Source organism: Hirundo rustica, chromosome 5, assembly GCF_015227805.2.
Source record: "Hirundo rustica isolate bHirRus1 chromosome 5, bHirRus1.pri.v3, whole genome shotgun sequence".
In the NCBI taxonomy this organism is placed as follows: Eukaryota; Metazoa; Chordata; class Aves; order Passeriformes; family Hirundinidae; genus Hirundo; species Hirundo rustica.
The window spans coordinates 57,816,681-57,838,670 of NC_053454.1; the positions used below are offsets into that span (position 1 = coordinate 57,816,681).

The 21,990-nt window shown below is 36.8% G+C and overlaps 1 protein-coding gene across 1 annotated transcript in view; it reads right to left on the bottom strand.

The window, feature by feature from the left end:
• TTC29 (tetratricopeptide repeat domain 29) overlaps window positions 1–21,990 on the bottom strand; it is a 68,124-nt gene that overhangs the window by 6,315 nt on the left and 39,819 nt on the right. The window contains exons 5-7 of the mRNA XM_040065442.1: window positions 20,841–21,053; window positions 18,186–18,271; window positions 3,053–3,144 (exon numbers count right to left, since the gene is read on the bottom strand). Of these exons, the coding sequence (XP_039921376.1) occupies window positions 3,053–3,144; window positions 18,186–18,271; window positions 20,841–21,053 (391 nt within the window). The remainder of the gene's footprint in view (window positions 1–3,052; window positions 3,145–18,185; window positions 18,272–20,840; window positions 21,054–21,990) is intronic.

Consider the following 21,990-nt stretch of genomic DNA (forward strand, 5'->3'; position numbering starts at 1 on the left):
CCTTAGACATCACCTTCCTAAATGCATAAAATGCAATTTCCTAAAGATATAGTCATTCATGATCCCACAGAACAGTTATGATGACTTCAGCAGAAGAGATTACACATCTACAGCAACTCATTTTCCAGTTTCATGCTAAAATGCCCTATGAGATTTTTACCCCTATTAGACTTTTATGAAAATATGCACCTTTTATAGGATTGCTCATGTGATGGAATTGGATGTATAAATCATGTGTCCACAAAAAGTCATTACCATGGTGGACACTGGCAGAATAAGTCAAGAACATGATGCTATTATGTCAGACTCTTTCCCTTGGAAAATGACATGACTAAATGCACATGATAAAGATTTTCAGTTTCCCATGGTCTCTGGAAACATCTGCAGCAAAGATTTCACAAAATATTCCAAAGCCATAGACAGATTCTGAGCCATTCAGGAAGGCTCAGGCACTTTCTCCAATCAGTGAAGAGGAACTAAGTGCAAATTCTCACAGACATTCTGGTAGTAATGCATTATTTTTGGGAAAAAGTCATCCTCTTGTGAACATGTTATCCATCAAATTTATTTACACAAATCTAGCCTAGATCAGGTAATAATACAAATAAATGAAAATTGAACAAGATGAATATGGGGATTCCATCACCAGCAGTAATTATTGGAGCATTTATCCAAAATGTTCTGTGTCCAGCTGTGGCATCCTCAGGACAGGATGGATATGGAACTGTTGGAATGGGTGCAGAGGAGGGCACCAAGATGCTCAGAGGGCTGCAGCACCTCTCCTATGAAGACAGGCTGAGAAAGCTGGGGTTGTTCAGCCTGGAGAAGTCACCAGGGAGACCTTACAGTATCTGAAGTGACCTAGTGAAGATGGGGACAAATTGTTGAGCAAATGTTGGGCCTGCTGCAACAGGACAACGGGCAAAAGGGTTCTAAACTGAAGGAGGGTTGATTTAGATTAGATTTAGGGAAGAAATGTTTTACAACGAGAGTGGTAAAACACTGGAACAGGTTTCCCAGAGAGGTGGTGGGTGCGTCATCCCTGGAAATATTGAAGGCCAGCCAGGATAGGGCTTTGAGCAACTTGATCTGGTTGAAGACGTCCCTACTCACTGTGGGGAGGTGGACTAGCTGACCTGTAAAGATCCCTTCCAACCCAAACTCTTTTATGCTTCCATCAGTCCATGATTCTTAAGTGCCTAGACTTTCCTCCATATAAGTTTCTCAAACAACTGAAAGTTGCTGAAAACCATCATGGTATTTTACAGGGGTGAGCAGCAAATGCCTATCATGTACCTGAAGCTCTTCAAAGCAGGTACTTATGTAAGGTGTTTAATTTGGTAAATGCTCTCATGGCAAAACTAGCAGATGGGTTTTATAAAAAGTACTACAACAGCCATTTTCCAGAGAAAAGGTTTATGGCTGGGTCTTCACCAAGAAGACCCAATCTGTTCTCTAATTTGTTCTTCAGTTGATTAAATCCCTGATCCTATACATGAGATTGAACTCTTCCTTCACCTGAAGAAATCAGAATATTCCTCTTCTAGAAGAATGCCCTAAATCCTAAATTGAGGTGTCTCACTGCTCTTAGTATCTACTCCCACTGCTTCTCATCTACTGTTTTCATTCTTTTTCAAATTGCAAGAACCGGAAAGCAGTGGGAATTTCCATTCTTGGATAGTTAAAGAACGTTCCCAGAAGGTGTGGAATACAGATTTGATGCAGAAGAAAATCACTAGCCATTCTGTCTTTAGGTCTGCTTTTAAGAAAAGAATTGCATGGGAATGGTCTTTCAGATGAAGGGTTTAACAAACTGACTTCTGAAAGATCTCAAAATTTGCAACTTCTGAGTAAATAAATGCATGTGCCCTCATTCCAGAATGCCTAAATCACAGAGAGGAAATTAATATATGTGGTTTACCAGGGATGTTCTCTTGACTATCTTAACCCAGCCTCTACCTAGACTGCTGCTTTTTGAGGATACAAGGAGCTCAGGAATGCCACTGAGAGCTCAGAAAATTTTGTACTCATTGCAAAGCCACTCATTGTAACAGCTGGTCTTTTAGCTACTAGATCTTTCTTGGTTAGGCTTTAAGAGAGTTTTAAAACTGAGACCTGGTATTCTTAGTCTGTTATGTGTTTTTTTGAATATCTTTTCCCGTGTCCTTATTTAGGATGCTCAGAATACATGTAGACATGAATTATGCATCAGAGAGCTGAAGAGGACTGTGGTTGTGGCTGATCCTTGTGTGCTTGGGTAAGGCCAAGAGACAAGGGATCTGACTCAAAGAGGAGAATTTACTCTGCACACTGAAATAAACCCGCTGACAAGTCCCTCTCCATAAACAGTTGCCAAGCTCTATCATACATCATATGCACTGAGGTCTTCAAACACAGGGTAAATTAAGAATAAGTTGCAACCTTCACTTCAATCTCTTTTTTCCCTATCTCATATGATAATTTCATTAGATTACTTTCTGTCAAAATTGTTGGTACTAAACTAATTCACCTGCAAGAAGATTTTAATGCCAGATGCTGAAACAAAAATATTGAACACAAGCATCATATTTGCAACAAATTTGTACCTAGTTACACATGCACAAACCAGAAATGCATCCACAGAAGTGGTACAAATAAATGAAAACTTACAGTTCAGAAAATATTACACTGAGACACCTACTGAAGCTTGCTACACTCTTCCAGGTTTTCTCTCTTTCACAGAGGAAAATAGGTCTGCATTTCTATTTCCCAGTAAGGTAAAGTCCACCCAGAAACAAAAAACCCCACCATGCCAACACTTAAAAAGCCCTCAAAATGTGGAAGAAAAAGGACATGTTATAGTTTACAGGCAAAGAAAAACTAGAACAATACACTTAAAAAAAATGTGTAACAGTTTAAAACAACTTTCGATGAAAGGGTCACTTACTGCAAGAAGGGCACTGCTTAAATTTTAAGCAGTCAGTAATGGGAAGCGACAGACCTCTTAACAATTTAAGTCTTTCACAGCTGAGTGAATCTGCACTGACAGTCAGGCAAGGATGTGCTAACCTACCTTGCCAGGATCTTGGCTACAGCTGCATATGCTCTGCCTAGGCCAGCAGAATCACAAAGGGCTCTGAAGATTCCTACAGAGGTGTTCAAAACCTGTGAAACAGGAAGATAAAAACCCGTAAGTTTTTAGAATTTCCCAATGGGAATTTCCACTTTTTCTTCCCCTCCTAATCTCTCTGTCCACGCAGAAAGCAAAATTAAAGCCTTCCCACAACTGCAACCGTCCTCTCATTAGTCATAATGGGACTAGGGTTTTGATCATTATTTATAGTTGTTTGAAACTACTCAATAATTACAAATCAAAAAGATGTAATTTGCAATTATGTCTCTGTATTTTGGCAATTTGCAAAAGACCAAAGAGGTACTCCCCGATTTGCAGTATAAATTTCCTTATCCATAATTTAAAAGATTTCAAGAGCCTGTGCTTTTATGAGTTTCTGATAATCAATAACTTAAGATGGTGTCCTCTGCATTCATACTGTTTTAGAATGATATGCTAAAATACGACTCAGTATTATTTTTCCTTCTTTAATCTGTCACAGTTTATCTTAGTACAGTTCAGATGCCCCAAAACTGAATAAATTACAGGTTACATATTTCATCTATGCTGGCTAAATTACTGTTGATAATGCTGCTATTTTTCCGATTAATTAATTCGCACACAAGAAGTTTGTTAATATCAGCTTGGAATCTACTCTATTATTATGAACCCTCCCATAACTGAAGGCTTACAGCTGCTGCATAAAAACATATGATCTTAATTTAACACTGACATCACCTTATTGCAGAATTTCTCTTTTCATCCATTTTTTTTTCCAGTGGCGATGACAGGAGAGTGCATATAAAATTAAATCTTATTCTTTCATCCCTCCTCTTTGTTGCTTGACCCAATCTATTACACACATGAGAAAACAGGAAATCTCCAAAGACTCTCTACGGAAATCCTTTTTGCACATTTCCAAGAAAGGAGTAGTGAATGTCATTTACCAGCTCTGAAGGGGGATGGGAGATGCCCAGGGACATATGGCAATATCCTGCATGCCCCAGGATGCCTTTTTATACTGAAGTAAAAGATTGGGCATTTTCTACTATGAGTGCATCCCCTGCCGCTGGCAATCAGGAGAAGACAACTTGTGCGTGCTAATGCTGTGGGTGTCACCATTTCCGTTGCTGTCCCCACCACCCAGATTTCCCAGTTCTTGAAGGAGTTTTACATGCAGCAGCATCCCTGGACACAACTCTTATTCTTTAGCTACATAAGCTCTGCATGCACCAAAAGCAGCATTTATTAATGTGCACTGCCCTATTTATCATCCCTCAAGTACTTTCTTATCAGTAGTGTTCTAATGTTGCATCCTATCCTTGCAGGTCACTGCCAATTGAGTTATCAATGCATTAGGTGTGACAGAAAGAGTACAAAGGCACCTCAGCTAGGAAGTTGTCACATCAGTTCAGAACTCTCTCTAAATTGAATACATACATGATGTTGTCAGTGCCTGCAGTACATCCTTCTAATAATCCAGGATGGTAGCAGAAACTCACAGGTGTCCGAGAAATAATCCTTGGTATTGCATTTAGCTCAGGGGACCTACGGCATTTGTTGAAATAATCGTGCCCATATTAGAAAACCTGCTATTAGAGTGTCAGGAGGTGTCACAAATGTTATGTGCTGGACTGAAACCCAGCACTTAAACTGGCCTCTACAATATTAAACTTGGACACAGGGCCTGCAGTCATTACTATCTGGAACAGAAAGGTTACTTAGGAATCTAAGGCTTTGGCTACCATATATTTTTTTTCTATTAAAGATATCAAAAAGCCTGAAAAGTACAGATAAACCCAAGGACACATCATACACAGCATAGCTGAAGTAAAATGTTGGTTCATTGCATTGCTGCAACAGCTGCGAGCAAGAAGGAAGTAAATAAATAAAGCCACTCATTCATATTGATGAAAAGTGCTTATTTTGATCCCAGGTCACTACTACTCTACACAAATCAGATATTCATTCTAAATAATGAGGAAATAACGTTAATTAAATCATCTTCATTAAAGGGAGAAAGTCTTGATAAATTACCATCGAAAATGTACTCTTTATGTCTGTATTTCAAATGACTCCTCCAGCTTCAGGTAAGATATAGGGACACAGGGGCTTGATGGAAAGGAGCTGTGTAGTGCCCCTGGATGACACAACTGCCCTGTATCCATTTATGTGAAAGAAGTGAAAAGGGTTCTCCTCTCCTGTGATGTATGCCCAACCTTCAACACTCAGGATAGAAACATTTCAGGATAGAAAAAGAGGAACAGATAGAACACGTTAAAATGATGGTTAAACACATAAGCATTGTAGGATTTCACCCAGACGCTCTTGAAAATACAGCACATTTTTAATTTTCATTTAAAACAAAAAAATTATAACGTTTACATGCTGGAAAATCAAGTGGAATCCACACAATGATGCCTGCCAGAATCTGTAAAGAGCCTAAAACCAACAAGTGGGCGTGAAAACTTTCCTGATTATTTTTATGGGATAGGAACAGCCAATCCATCTAACTGGCTTCCTGCGGATATCACATAGGAAAAGACATGCATGTGGCAGAGAGTATTGAGTGGGCAGGGCTCTGCCAGTCATCTATCAGCTCTCTGGGAAGTCGATAAATATTGGGAAAATGTACCATTTGGATTTAATGGAATTTATAGGTTCCAAATGAAAGTTTGTCTTTAGACAGAAGCATAGCTAGAAAATGGTATTTTTAATATATATATATATATATACACATATATACATATTAGTCATTCTGTGCAGGGGAAAATAACATCCAAGGAAGAGGTAGAATAATTAATAATTAATGTGAAAACTCTTACGGAAATGTGCAGTTTTCCTGGATGGGAAAAAATTAGACAACAAAAGAAAAACCATCTTAGCAAGGTAGGATGCTTCTACTGCAGTATTCTATAGGAAATACTGTGTTTGAAAATGTCATCTTGGTAATTTTCTTTGTAATTATTTGTTAATTCATCTATTCATTAATAAAAATATATAACAATGTGTAAATAGATGTTGAATAGGATTATGTAAGAATCTATACTGGTAATGTATATTAAAACCAGTTTGAGTATTATGCATATTTAGCAAAATTTCGTTCTCAAAAGTTAGACAAAGTTTCCAGAGATGTAGAGCTACTGAAGGGGTGAAATGACTGTTTTTTCCTTTATGTTTTGTTTGGTTTTTTAGAATTAGCCATGTAAAAAGAGTTCTGAGGAAGGAAGCGGTTACAATAGATTTATCTCGATCATGCTCAACTCCATTATGAAATTATAAAATTTCCATATTGTTTCAAAGACAGTTTGATACTCCTAGCAACTAGTGGGAAATGATTGTTGTATATGAGGTTGAACAGATTAGAATAACATACTGTTCTTTCTAACTTTATATAAAAAAATGTAACCTAAGTTTAACAACATAGCAATTATAAAAACCACACTGATTCTGGTCACAGATTAGTTTTTGGATCAATGTGACCAAGCACACTGACTATCTCAGAATTCGTACTTCTAAGGATCTGTGGAAACATTAGCTTTAAAAAAACCCAAATAACATGAAAGTCAAAGTCTAATACAGTGGGTTTCAATCACACTTCCTCCTTCATGCAGGATGTGGGAAGATAGAAGTTGAAGGTGGACTTCAACTTTGTTTTCCACAAAACAGACCACAGCATAGCTCCTGTGGGAGCATCCATTCACAAAATCAACTCTCTTTTCATGTCTTTCTAAGTCTATTGTGTCTACAATTACAGTGTAAAAATAAAGTATTAAGTTCTGGTAAAATCCTCAAACTAGAGCCTGTTCGTGATGTGGCTCTCACACTAATCCTCTAGCTAGTGGTGAATTTCATATTTATCTCCTTTTCCAAGAAAAATATTAGTGAGCTCTCAGGCCCAGATTTACTTCTCTGTTATTTTGGCATTATGCCAGGCTGACCCTCCAGGGCTTATTCCATTAATATAAAACAGATACAGGAGCTCCTCCCCCAAGAACCCTCTCCATCTAAAATCCCACCCTTTATTTTTTATTGTTGTCATACCTGTAATTCTTTTCTATGCACATAAAAACACTCACACACAACCCTATTAGCGTATGCAGGACTCAGACAAAAGCACAGAGGCTCCGATGAGCACTGATACATCTGGGGATAATGGACAAAAGAGAAAATATTGAAAGTATGAATTTATGTTGAATAAAGAACATCTATCCAAATCAACACAAGATTAATGCTACTACCAGCATTTCACTGCTTTGGTAAAATACATTTCTCTGACAAGCACATGATGAGATAACGCTGATTTATAATACCGTAACTTTAAAAACCCACAAAAACATAGTTCTGCTCTCAGCTTTAGATTTGATATTGTTGCCAAACTTTATTGGAAATACATTTATTTTGATTTCTGCAAATCTAGCTGTGTTTAGCCATTTCACAGCTGGTGAGCAGGAAAGATGCTTCTGCCTCATTTACAGATCTTGAACATGAATCAGACTATCAACTGCACCATTAGTCAAAGAGATCAGTAGCTAATGATTCCTGACAGGCACTGCAGTGGCAGGCTAAGGCCCAGCCCAGCTAGCAGCATCTGACAGTGTTTTTCTGAAGCCAACAATAGGTGTAGGTAGACAGACAATGCAGTCGAGTGACACTACAGGACTCATATCACTTCGTACCTCTTAAATGCTTCCAGAAAAAAACCACATAGTTCTGATGGTTGCTAAATAATCACCTTGATACAGTCCAGTGAAAATAAGAGACAACAGAATTGTATGCACAGGCACTGTGCAGTTCAATGAACTCTGACCAGTAGCTTCCCCAGAAATGCGTATTTCAAAATTACAAATTACCATAATTTGAGTGGTTACACACCTGTGGCCATGCCAAGTAAGATCAAAAAAAAGTTTCACAATACAAACCCAGATGTATTCTTATTTTTGCCACAACCCAGCGTGGGAGAGGTCGGACAGCAAAAGAAAATTGTATTCTTGACGAAATGCATTGATGACAAGGAGCGGAGCTCATTGATCCCAGGAATCTTACACACCAGTATCAACTGAATGGTAGGCCACACCTTGTTCAGCGCTAAATATGTTCAGGCATAGAGAGCATCCAGGGTAGAAGCTGCACATATTCCACCTGCATGCTCACAGTTCAGGGATCCAGAACCTGGGTGCCACACCCAGGAAAGAGGCAGCCCTCCCCGATTTGACTGAACTGTTACTTCTCTCTCTTTACCCACAACTAAAATTCACCAACTCAGTCCTGTTAACCCCTTGCTCTTAGCCACATCCACTTCCATAAATTACCAGAAACTCACAAATGTTGTCAATCTTCTTACAGAGACAGAAAGAATTTGGCTGGAATTGGCCAAACTGATCTGTTCCGGAGCTCCTGTTCCAGGGACTTTATTTGGATAATGCGTAGCATAAGCACACATCTTGGAGCAAGGGGATCAGGGACAGGGGAGGGAAGTAGAAGAATGCACCCCAAAGACTGTCCAAGTCAAATGTCAAAGGGGAACACCCTTGTTGAAGACTTCCCAGAGCTAGGACATGGCCACCACAGAGGTGCTGCTTGGCTCCACTCTCCCTGCGGGTAACTAATCCAGCCTCTCTCCTCCTCCCCTCATCTGCTGGGCTATCAAGTGCAGTATTTACCCTCATGCTCTACAAACACTCAGCAACACATGCTTCAAGTTACTCGTGTGTGCATCTACTTGAAGGATTAAGGGAGGGAAGACAAACATTTCACTCATTCCTTAACAGTCTATCAAGATCAGAGCTAAGGCTCTTTGCCTGTATCAAGTCTTGTCTGCTTCATATAATACTCAGGGCATGTGTATTTTGCTTTGATTCTGAATGGATGATACGTAACTACAAGTAAGTAATTGAAAAAGTTCCTTTCCCCAGAGTAATTTCAAACTTCCATTGGCTTCCACAAGGTCAGGAGTTCACCCTGTATGCTTCATTTTGCTGCACAGAAAGCTTAAAGAGATGAAATGTACAGATGATTGAAGAGAAGTTAATTTTTGTTTCTGCCTTGCTGTCCTTAATTCTGGCCTTCTGTGACACCAATAATTATATTAATTCTGATTCTTTACACAACAAATTTGTAGCAATTAAGTAATAATTTTCTTATTTCCTAAACATCATAAAGGGTTTTATTATTCATTCATATTAGAAAAATGTAAAAAAAAAAAATCATCCAGGTTCTTCAGAGCAAAAAAACTATGCAGACAGCAAATCCAAGTATTTTCATTTACTATTATTGTACAATTTGAAATTTCTACTGCAAAAGACATTGCCCTAGTAAAGGTTATTGCAATCTATATTTAGGACAGGAATGTAATGTTTTCCAAGCCAGCCATTGTTGACATATTTCTTCAAAATAAAGCGTGGCTTAACAGTCTGGAGTGAAGAAGCTTCATCTGTTACCCTTTAACAGCAATATAAGAGGAAAAAACAGTTTATGTATCCTTTCCATCCTGACAGATGTGACAATAGCTGGAAACACTGTGCCTGCCAAGAGCTTTTATCAAGTATGTTATAACAACTAGTAATAAGTGTAAATAATAAATGGCTACGATCTTATGGGAAACGGTGGCAATACTAAACAATTTTTGGTGCTTGCTGATGGGAGTCTGCTAGTCCTGGAATTCCCTGGCTTCCCAGTAGAGTTTTGGCCTGACAATAAACAACAGTTTAATACTTTATCTAATCCCAGCCAGGAGGTAAGTTCAACAGCAAGCTTTTGCAGATGTTCACATCCAATAATCTATTCATAATTGATGAAACAGGGAGGTCAGATGTAATGGTTGCTACTATTCCAGCAACAAATAAATGGTTATTGACAAAACAAGGCAGTGTGGCGCTGAGTGCTGAGCAGTGACAAGCATGAAACAGTGCTGAGACAGAAGTAGTGATGTGAATATAGCCCTTCATCTTGAGAATTCCTCTATGTGATGTGTGGCACCAGGGCCACTCTGACACATAAGCAGATGGAGGTGACTTGTAAAGGAAAAGTGAGATTCTGCAACAACATAAAAGACAAAGGCAGAGCCAGGGGAAGAAACAAGGAGAAAAGGGTGGACAGGACTGGAAATTGGGGTAAGTGCAATAACATGAATTGTTAAGAAATGCATTTGTATAGCAGCACTGTGATCTAGATGTCTGGACTGCTTTTATCAGATTGTTGTGTCTATGTGAACATACCTGGCTGTGAGATCACTGTAGCCTCCTAAGACAATAGTATCATAAGATATCTATATATAAATGCATGCTTAAATGCCCATTACTTATTAGACAAAGCACTTATAAATATTCTGCTTCATGCTTACTAATATCTTGAACAGATATTTATAACTACACAAAGTTCTCCTAGGTAAAAGCAAGTAAGGAAACAAACAAACAGTTAAAATTTGCATAATAATCATCAAAACTGCAGAGATAAACTAGGAAAGTATAAAACCAATTTAAATTAGACAATGTAGTAGGTAGTTTTCTGCAAACCAATATAGAAGGGAGGGATCTCATTCAGCTGAAAATCTTATATTCTTCAAGTTTTAACCCATGTAATACAGTAAAAGGATTAATAGACTTCTTATTAACTGAATAAAACTTGATGCAAATAGACGCTTGAGATCTTTTGCATCCATTTCAGTGCTAAAAGATAGCATTTCTGCAATGTTTACTGTGTAATTTACTAGTATGTAAAACAGCTGAATGAAATGGGGACCTTTGCTGGTATATGCAGTCATAAAAAGATTTCACACAAATATTTTAAATATTAATATTACTAAAATCATTTAAAGCACCAAGGAATGTGAAATCGATTTCTTTAGAAGTACAATTTATTTCACACTTTGCTACCAATTCTTTTGATCAGCTTTGAAATAATACATAAGCTGAAAGCAAAACAGCAAAACAAATTGCTTCTAGCAAGGAGGCACCAAGCTCTCAGTTTTACACAGGCACGCCTCAGTGTTTTAATTTCTCAGGTTACTTATTATCAAAGATAAATTTCAAATTCCTCAGGATCTAATGCCTGAATCAAGACCTATTCTCCAATTTAGCCATCAATGTTTCTGATCAAGCCCAGTTGTTAAGCATTTGCTAATACCTGAATATATGACTTGTCTCCACAAAGTCACTGAGAATAACTGAATTGAAATTTAAAGACATATTTAATCAGTAAATTGCTGTAGCATGAACTGTACCAATTTGAGAAACCAATCTAATTTCAAAAGCCCTACTTTACAGATTTTTTTTTTTAATATATAATCTGTTCATTAGAATTAACTATACAATGGAAAACAAACCCTCCCATATTACGAATACATTTGCATTTAAGTACTGAAATTCCTGAATTTAAACAGTCTGGGTACAAATGTTTCCCTTCTCACAGCCCATTAAGAATCTGACTTCTGTAAGTAGATTATCTAATAGAATTGGAAAATTTCTCTTGCAGTTCCTCAGCCATTTGCTACAGCCCTGTGTATAGAATGTGCAGCTTCACTAATGGAAGTGCACTAATGGGCTGGCACTTCCTAAGATCTTGTATGTTATTGTTACCAGATAACATAAACTATGGACTTATACATGCTGCAGCTATACCTTTCCTTCAATCATGTACAGCATTTAGGTTCTGAGGTATAGCACACTTATAGTGGGAATGAAATGAGGGAAACTACATAGGCAGGTGTTTAAATTAAAAAAAAAAAAAAAAAAAAACCCAAAAAAACCAAAAAACCCCCCAAACATATTTTACTGGCTGCCCTAAAAAATGTTTCAACAGAAACCAGAGAAAATACCTAAATCACATCCTGCAACTGACTGACAGAAGTTATTGGAGTTTCAGAAATCTCAGTCAGGACAAGCTAACTGTAACCTTCTTCCCCAGAAGCAGACCTTGTTTAGCTGTGTCCCCAGTCTGGCTGCCAACCTGCCTGGGGAAGCACAAGGAAGAGCCACCTGCACTGGCCACACCAGCAGAGAGCACACAGAGGCTGCTCCATCCCAGCAGCAACACCAAAGAGATGAGACCGGAGCTGAGGCTCCATGACTGCCAAGTGCTCTGCCCACCATGCCTTGGGAAAACCACATGTAAAGCTCTTTTTATTCCCTAGCAGAGCAGTTCAAGGAATTTTTATGGCTTTGTCCTCAATTTTTCAAGATATTAGAGCTGAGCAAACTCTTAGTACACACAGTCTCCTTTTGAGTTCAAACACAACAGTTAGGAACTATTTTCTCAGAAATAATTCAGAGTTATACAAAGAATTCTCTTGATCTTAGAATATCTATTATGATGTAAATATACTTTTACTATAGCTGCACTGCACTCTCCTCCAGTTCTTTTCCATACTGATACAGAAAGTGTGTCTGTGTAAGTGCCTGCATGCGTGTGTAAGACAATAATAAAATAATAAATAAATAATTAATAAAATATTACAATCTATCATTGTAGAGTTAAGATACTGCCAGAGATAGATTTTGAAGTTTGGGAAACCATATTTGATATGCTAAACAGCAGAACTTCTAAATCCAGGATGTTTAATATATATATCTTTAAGTAAAGCTACATAATCTTATAAATGTACATAAACGAAGAAACTTTCATGCTGTTTCAGAAGTAGAAACAAACAAAACAATGCCCTCCAGGCGTAGCCCTCAAAATTGAGATTTTAAACTTTTTGTCACCAACTTGTATTCAGATTCTTGAGAACACCAGTGGTCAGATAACTCTAACATTCTGAAAAGGTGCTATAGATTTATCTAGTGGACTGTGCACTCAAACTTTCAACTCACTGCAGTAGTCCTAGTCTTTTGGGGTGTATGAATGAGTAAATTGAAAACTGTAGTGCATGAGATGGAAATCCAGCCATTCATGGTGCTTTGGCAGCCGTTCTTATGGGACAGGAGAATCTTGAAGACCAGGGTCAATATCAACAAGTTGCTAGAACATTTATTTTCATTGTTGCTGTGGGAAAACATGGAATTATGATTTTTCTCGTCATCAGGTAATGGATTTTTAAATGTATTTAATATTGTTTCTAGTGCTCCATAACTTTTGTATAACTAGACTACTGTAATTCTGCAGAAGGACTGCATTTAAGTATTTTCTTACAGATGATGTTCTTGCGGCACATTTATCTTGACAAATCTCCACATTACTGAAGGGAGTTTTTGTGCTGCCATTAACCAAGCAAAATGCAATCTGAACCACAGACTGAAAGGAACACGACACCATGTTTCAAGGCAAGTGTAGTGGACGCTAAGGTGCAAAACTATGGGTGTATGGAAAAGTATTGAAGGAAAGCAGTATTCCTGCATCTCAGGCATAATCAGAACCCTTTTTTCCCCCCCAGGTTTTCAAGATGCTGATTAAGATAGGAAAAATCTTATTTACCTTAAACCAACAGAAGAAATCCTTCCTTCAGTAAGAGAGTGTTAACTCTCATGTCCAAATAAAAAGTTAGAACTGTCCTTCACTTTAAGAATTAAGTGCTAAATTAACAACAAAAAAACTAGTTGGATGATCAGACATTTATCTCTTCCCTGAACTTCTAGGTCTTCTTTAGTATTTTGTCAAGACAAACAATTTTTAATTTCGTAATTCCCTCAGTATTTGAGTCAGTGTAATATGTTGGGGCAAAGTTCACTCCCAGTATTAATTCTCTCACTTATCTTTGTTCATATTATCTTTACCAGTGTCTAGCAGCAGTGGGACCCTTTAGGAACATGGAATTTAATCAATTTCAAAGTTGGGCCACTCCTTCCTCTGTACATGATCTATTGTCAGTGTCAACATCAACCAGAAGTGTCTGCTTTCTAAGAAGCCTCAAAGTTTCGGGGGTTTATTCCTCAGATATGAAAACCACTAAATTCCTATATGAATATAGTTTTAAAAACAGTTTAAAAATCACTTAAATGAAAGTGGAGCCTCCAGGAATGACGAGACTTCTTCTTAACCTGGCATGCTAAGATGTTTTTCCAAGCATGTGATGCCATTTGCTAAGCTGAAAATGTTACACTTCATTAACAATGGTTAAATGAATAAAGAACAATATGGCTAACTTAAAAGAAGGAAGTTTGAAATAATTTTCATTAAAGAGTATCCTTGGATGTGTATTATGAGTTCCCATTTGAGAGTTTTTTTTTTTTTTTTTTTTTTTTTTTGTGGTAACAATAATGAAAGCTTAAACTCAGTGGTCTACTCAGATGCCACCGACTTGAAGTTCAGCCTTCTAACTTCACATGGCTCATTCTTCTCAATGACCTTACTCAATATTTGGGAGAAAGGAGAATAACATCCACTCTACCTTTTGGAGTTCTTGTACTTGCTAAGATCCTCCTTGATTTACCAAATCCATCCATCCATCCATCTGGGCATAATCCATATGATGAGATATAACAGATGTAATCAGATGAAGTAGACTGTACATACCAAATTCAGAATATCTGCGCCCCACTCACATTCTCCCCAGCTGCATGAGACAAAATTCCCAGTACGTCTGACACAGACTTTTACAGAAACTAAGTTTATGGCCATTAATCACCTCTGATCGCTTTAACAGGGTCATTTTGAATGTGAAGATGTCTTTGCAAGTTCATAAATTTTCTTGATAATTTTATGCCTGTGGCTTGTGTATCGCAATTCTGAAAATTCATGCAGATAGCATTATGTCATAAATTACCACATTTAGCTGGGCATGAGTTTCAGTACTCATGAACACTGCCTCTATTACTTAAACGTGTAACATATCTGAAGCACAGGATTCAATATCCAAAATAAAGGAACACTTAGAAAAAATCCTAACACTTAGACCAGGAATGAGGACTGGATTTTTCCTAATGATTTGGGATGCAACTCTAATTGAAAGAGAAAAAAATCCATAATACCCTACAATTCAAAGAATTCTTGAAAGCCCAGTCTAAGAAAAAAAAAAAAAAAAAAAAAAAAAAAAAAATCCCACATCAAGCATTAGATTATAATACCTTATGCAAGATTTCTAATGACACAGAAATGTTTCACTTAATACTCTGCTTGTGTGAGTCTGAGGAAAAAAACAAGCAAACAGTAACTATTACTTTAAAATTAGCTTAGATGGAGAGCTCTCCATGACAAAATCTATAATGCTTAAGATGAAATCTATATAATGTGAACTATTAATATTTTGTGGAAAAACCATTAGGCTTGATTATAAACCAGATGATATGAAAAATATTATGAACATATCCCACTGCTATTGAACATAATTAGTTCTCAGGCTTTTAAACTTGCACAGACTGATATTTTTACATCTGAGTAGCTCCACTGAAATCAATCATATATATCAAATCAAATTAAACTAATTTATACAGATTATACACCAAATCAAATTATGTTAAACACCAAGTCCCGAGCAAATAAAAAACCTTCTCTAACAAAACCAGCCCATTTGATACAAAATGACTGCGTTTTTCAATAGAATAGTCTGCAGCTTAATCATTTCAGTCTTTAATTACTGCAACAGATAATGACTATTTTGAACATATGCTTCTCTGCCCTGCTAGAAGACATGAATGAAAGAGAAACAAGTTCATATGCATGATCCTGTGTGTGCATGTTGGGGGAGGGAGGCTAAAGAGCAAAAGGAACCAAGTGGCAACAATTGGAGGAAATGGTGCCTGTAACAGCTGCTCCTTTCAGATTCCCCTAGAAGGAGACTGCCTGAGGTGGACCACGGCACAAAGGGATAAAGAAGATGAAAACTGATGCAAAGCAGGGAAATAACTGCTGAGACCCCTGAGTCTACATCCGAATAGTCCCAAGCTGTGTGGCAAGACCTCTTTAGCATGCTACAGAAGCTGGTGATGAACTACATAATACCATGAGGCAAACTGGCTCCTAGCAGTATTGTCTGCATGTTATGTGTAATGATAACCAGTGGGCCCCTGGGAACAGGAGGCAATGATTTCATCTCCGTAAGCATCTGAGCTCCCCTTGGATACAGAGACCATTAAACCGAGAACAGAAGGGCAAATTTTAGGCAATGATTTCCAACCGGAGAGTGAAGACAACTTCTGCTCAACACCACTGTCAACCACTGATATTTTACTGCTGTCCATGTTGATCGCTGCAAAGGACAAAAGGAGCTAAAATGATACTCCTTTTCCTTCACCCCACAGAACACAGTGTATTTTTTGAACAAAAGTACTTTAAAAATTTCTCACGTAGTATTATTACTAGTGCCATTATATTAGAAAATGCCACTAAAAAGTATTGGTATTTCCATTACTGTTACAATAACATTTTACACGCTTAACATCATGCATAATTTGTTTTTGTACTACAGAGACCTTCTGGCCCTTGCACATTGCTTTCCTTAACTGTCAGGTGTTTTTGTAGGACTAAAAAAAATTAGGTACTACCTATTGGTTACATATTTAAAGTGGGTAGTAGCACATTGAAAATTCAGGGTTTCAGAAGCTTCCTTAAAAAAAAAAAAAAAGAGCATGCAGCAAAAAGAAATGGAACTTCCAAATGATTGCTGTAACTTTTTGACAGAAGGCATGGGAGAGCAATGAAGGGAAAAGACTAGCTACAAAATGCAGTCAAAATTGATTCTGAGGAAACAATGCCGGGACAACTAATATTTTTGACTTTCAAAGTCAAAAGGGTAGTTTGATCCTTTGTATATTCTCGAGAGATTAAGATGCAGGCTTCTTTATTTAGCATGTTTGTTTATCTAGCTGCTCTCCAGAATTCACATAGTATATTATGTGAAATGAAAAGTTAACTTAAGTTTCTGAGAGCCTGAGAAAAATTGCTCAGGTAAGAATGCCAGCATAATTGTCAGGCAAAAAACAACTGCAGGTAAAATGAAGTACAAAAAATTCTGGTCTAAGCAATCATACTGTTTTCTTGTAAGAGATCAAATATCATATTCTCATTGCTGTTGCAAGTATTAAATACAGTTTTATAAAATTATACAGAGCTTTTTAGTTTTGAAATATTTTTATATTCAGCTACACGTTTAATTATAATTCATTGAGAACAGGCTCCCTCTTTTCAGCATTTATTCAGCACTGAAGAATAATGTATAAAGGTGGTCAATAACTTCTAAAAAAAATCATAACAAAAATGAAATCAGACAGAAATCTAGAACACCTCCTACACTGCAAGAGCCAAGCAAGTAATATTGATACACATGCTGAATTTATTCTGGGACTTCTATTGGTCTGCTTCTGAAAATACAAACAACAACAAAAAAACCCCATCACAACAAATACCCACAACGAATGACCTCTAAAAAACAAGTTCATTAATAGAATACTGAGTCATTCTGCAGATACAAGAACAAACAGAAAGATTAATTATTGACCTGATTAATTGCAACAATCATGAACAAATATTCAAATTTATTTTCCACAGATCATTTTTAAGAGGATGATGGAGGACTATGACTGATGACTGGCACAAAAGGATCAAGGTGCTGCTTATCTTTCCTCTCACACTGACCTATGAGGAAGCAGTAAAACCCTTCTTCTAGACTAGAATTCCACATGCAGAGCTCTCACTGTCTTAGAATTATTAGGGCTCAAGGGAAATATCAGAAGAGGAGTTTGAACTCAAGTATCCACAGCAGGAACTGCACCAGCATTATAGCTTTTCAAAAGCAATTCACATTTCTTCTAAATTACTGATGTTCTAACAATCTCAACATGTGAACTGGTATTTTTTTCATTGTTGCTCACAAATACACTGTACCAAACTAATTTGCAAAACTGGTGTTTTATACAAAAACCTAACTAGAGACTGTTTGATATTCACATATATACAGGAAAAGGAAGGCTAGTCACATATAACCTGAACTGTCAATTTATATTATTTCTACAGATCCAAGCATGAAAACATGGACTCCATCAGTTCTGGAATTTATTGGAACCGCATATGCTCGAGCCACATGCATCCCTGCCTACAAACCTAGATAAAGTTATGAAAGGCCCATGAGCCATGTCTCTCCAAGTTTTTTCCACTCTGCAAATGCCAAACATGCCCAGGAAGAAGAGGAAGGCATTGAGAAGACTAAAACAAAGAATAAACTTACTGCTAATGCTGTCTCATGTTCTCCAGAAAAATGATATGCTAGACTTAAGCAATAGGCTGCTTCTCCTTGGATCTTTGTATCACCTCCTAAAGGAAGGGTTAAAGGGAGTTACCAGCATGATCACAACAAAATCACATTGGTACAGACAGCTCTTGCAGGTTCTTAAATAATGTACAGGTGTTAAAATACTGTAGTAAATTTTTCCCTTTCCTTACCTCCCACTATGTACCTCTTTCTGAAAACATACAGTGGTAATTAAACACAGAGACTATGGAGTTCACCAAGGGAGTTCAGCAAAGTCAGAGAAAATAATCTCCCAGTAAGAAAGTACAATCAAATTAGCATGTGTAAGGTTCTCCACCATGAATTGTTTAATCATGGTCCTAGTGTCTTCACATTAGAAAATTACAATAGCCTCTCTATCTCTCCTCAATATATAAGTGGCTACAAACATGTAATAAGCCTTAATATATAAATACAAAATGTATCCTGACCCACACATTTCGCTAATGTGAATCTTAGTGAAACACCAAGAGAGAACCACCAGATGACCACTTTCATCTTTCTCATTCTCCTGTCTGTTTTACTAGCTACTGTAGGGTAAAATAGCTAAAAAATGGGTAACTTATACTTGCAAGCAGTACTTATAGAAAATTCTTTATAGGCTGTTGCTAAGGTGCATCCCACCTTTGCATGCCAGGTTTTATTTCATTGATACTGGTCTAACAAACACTGCTTGCTGGTCTTTTTTCATGGCTCCCTCAAGAAAAGATCATCTATTTGATACCAAAATAAATATAAATGAATTATGTAGTTCTTAAATAATCATGCTATGTTCAAATTTCCCTCCAGAACATGAGTAAAATACACTCTTTAGATGAAATTACATTAAAAATAGCCAAAAATCCAATTTTTCTGTTGCTCAATAACCATCTGCTCCAACGCAATAAATGGCGAAAAATCAACCTGAAGAATAAATGCATATCAAGGCATTTTGAAAAATACAAAAATAAATATAGTTACAATGAAAAGGAAAATTGTCTGCTTACAGTTGTAGACTCTTTCTCTCTAAACATACAGAAGCCTACACCTAGTTCTGAAACTCTCTGAATGATAATAATTACTGAGGCCATAGCAGTGCTCTACCTATAGCACTTAACATGTTACTTACAATTATTAAAAGCCTGTAACGTGGTGGTTTTTTCCAATATTCAATATCCCTTAAAAGGATAAGAAATACAGTTTCACAGAAGAATAGTAAGTTAAAATTTGCTAGGGACATAAAGAACTATCTTCCTTGCTTAAGAGAATTTGACAGTCTGAAGCAGGTAATATCTAATCCTAATTCTTAAAATACAAAAAGACAAATGATGGTCTAAAAGGACAGAATGGACATTACAGATAACATCCAGTGTGGCTCTGGAATGAGGACTAGAGAACTTCTCAAGAAGAAGTTCCTAAAGCTTAAATTTAACGAGAACAAAAGCACATATATCATGCATGGTGATATGTGATACATGCCTCAGGAAGCTGGGAAAGTGATTTGAAATCTGAAATAAGGGAACTGGAATATCTGCCTGGTCATAATAAGCTTTGGAAAGACATCAGATCCATTTTGACAATCACTTAATATGCAGCAGTTTTCACTAGCAATAAGGAGACATCCATAGGGAATTTCATCAGCAGTCCTTCTAGTTACTACACCTAATATTAAGAGGAGGAGTTTAACTGTAGCTGTGATTTAAGCATATATTATAGACAATAGCTGTAGAAAACACTACAAACTTTTATTACGACCTATGCAGTCATAATGTTATTTATCACAGAACTTGTTTTAAAATTTGGAAAATATTTTCATTTTTTTGCCATTTTTGACAGTCTATCTATTCCAACTACAAGTCAAAGACTGGGTCACAGATTAAATGTTCAGCATACGTAATTAAATTAAAAAAACCTAATGGATCTGCTGATAAATATTGAATTAATTCGTATTTAAACAAAAACCTTCTTCACTGTGAAGGCGTTTGAACAGTGGTAAATCTTTTACGGAGTGGTTATGGAGGCTCCACCTGTGGAAACAGTAAAACCTGACTGGATGTAGTCATAAGCAGCCTGCTCAGAACAACCTTGACTTCCAAGGGTTTCTCTTCCTACCTCTGTTGTTCTGTGATTCTATAATTTTTTACTTTGGGTTTAAAAGGATTTATGCATAATAAGATAGAAAATTTTGTTTGCTTATGATAAAAACCTATTTTTTTTCAAATATTAAGTAACTGTGTAGAATGAAAGGTAACTTTTCCAGCAGATACCCAAACTGCCAAATCAACAGTGACTAGCCAATCAAAATCAGTGATCTCAGCTTCTATCAATAACCTCACTTTCTGATTATGGATTCACAGTTTTATATTACTGTTCCCACAAGGTTGTCAGGGTTTCCTTGGGGATAAAGCTTTGAGGAACCTAAAAGTTTCTCTGTTGTCACCAAGAAGGCATTTCTGCTTTATTGGGATCTGCAAATGTACTGATAGCATTTGTCTTTGAGTTTCATAGGAAATAATCACCCAGTCAAACCCTTGACACTTTCTACTTTACTCTTGGGAAAATCATGGCCTGCACATCGAAGGAAGAAATGGGAAAGCATTATTTTACACCTACCTTCTTTTGCCATCTTTAAAGCTTTTAATAGTGTTTTGATGGCCTCTTGGTGTTCGTTATTTTCTAGCATTTTATCTGCTAGCAATGTATAAATTCTCCAGAGATGCTGACATGCCAGTGAAGTGTAAGTGCGGCCGGTCTGGTCCTTCCAGGCTGAGCCCTCTGTTAGCTGATAAAATGCTTCAAAATGCTCAGCAGCTTTCATGACATGACCTGAAAAATGTAATGGATAATTAAAATCAGTGCAATCAACAAAAATTGTTAAAGTTCGGAGTCTATGATAATTTTATCATTAAAAGTAAGTTGCAGCCAAACATTTCACATATTTTTCAAAACTCTTCAATACATAACTCAGAGACTGCTGGAAAATACGGTCAAGTTTCACAGTACCAGGTAATGCTTTAACTTAAATTTAAAATATTTTAATTAGCTTTCTTTTGTATATTCCCAATGTTGAAGGGGCATGGTTCCAGAGATGCAAAGTCAGGACTTCTAAAAAACAGCTTTGTTCTAGATTCATGAAGCCTTTGTGGTTCTCATACATCAAAATCACATATATGCATAAATAATCACACCTGAAACCATTCTTCAAGTTTTGCTTTCCATAATGAAAACCTGTGCTGAAAGATTTAAAGTGTGGAGGATAAAGGTATCAAAACTGTGGGGAAAACTACAAATCTTCATTCAAACAAATTAATCAATGAAAAAAAGAATTATCATACAAAGTAATTTATTCAACAGGTATTGCAAGGCCAACTCTGGTGAGTTTATCTAGTAGATTTACTGCAAGAGCATTTACCATTGATAAATTAATTATTGAGCCTGGAGTAATACACTCCAAGGTCTTCAAATGTAAGTTACTCAAACATCCTTAAGGCAAAGGAAAGTTTGAAGATAGAATTCAATTCATTTTCACATTCAAGTAATTTTTCCTCTACCTTCAGATGGATTTACCTCCATGCATAAAATTCAATCTAGGAGATTTCCATACCTGTTGGACAATGAAAATTCAAAGCTCTTGGAAAGAACAGAAAAACTTTTTCTCATACATAATGGGTATTGCTGACAAGCAGGTAAGATTATTGACATTAAAAATAATTTTAAAGAAAGCATTCTGGTCACAATATCTTGTTTAGCAAAGACTATTCTG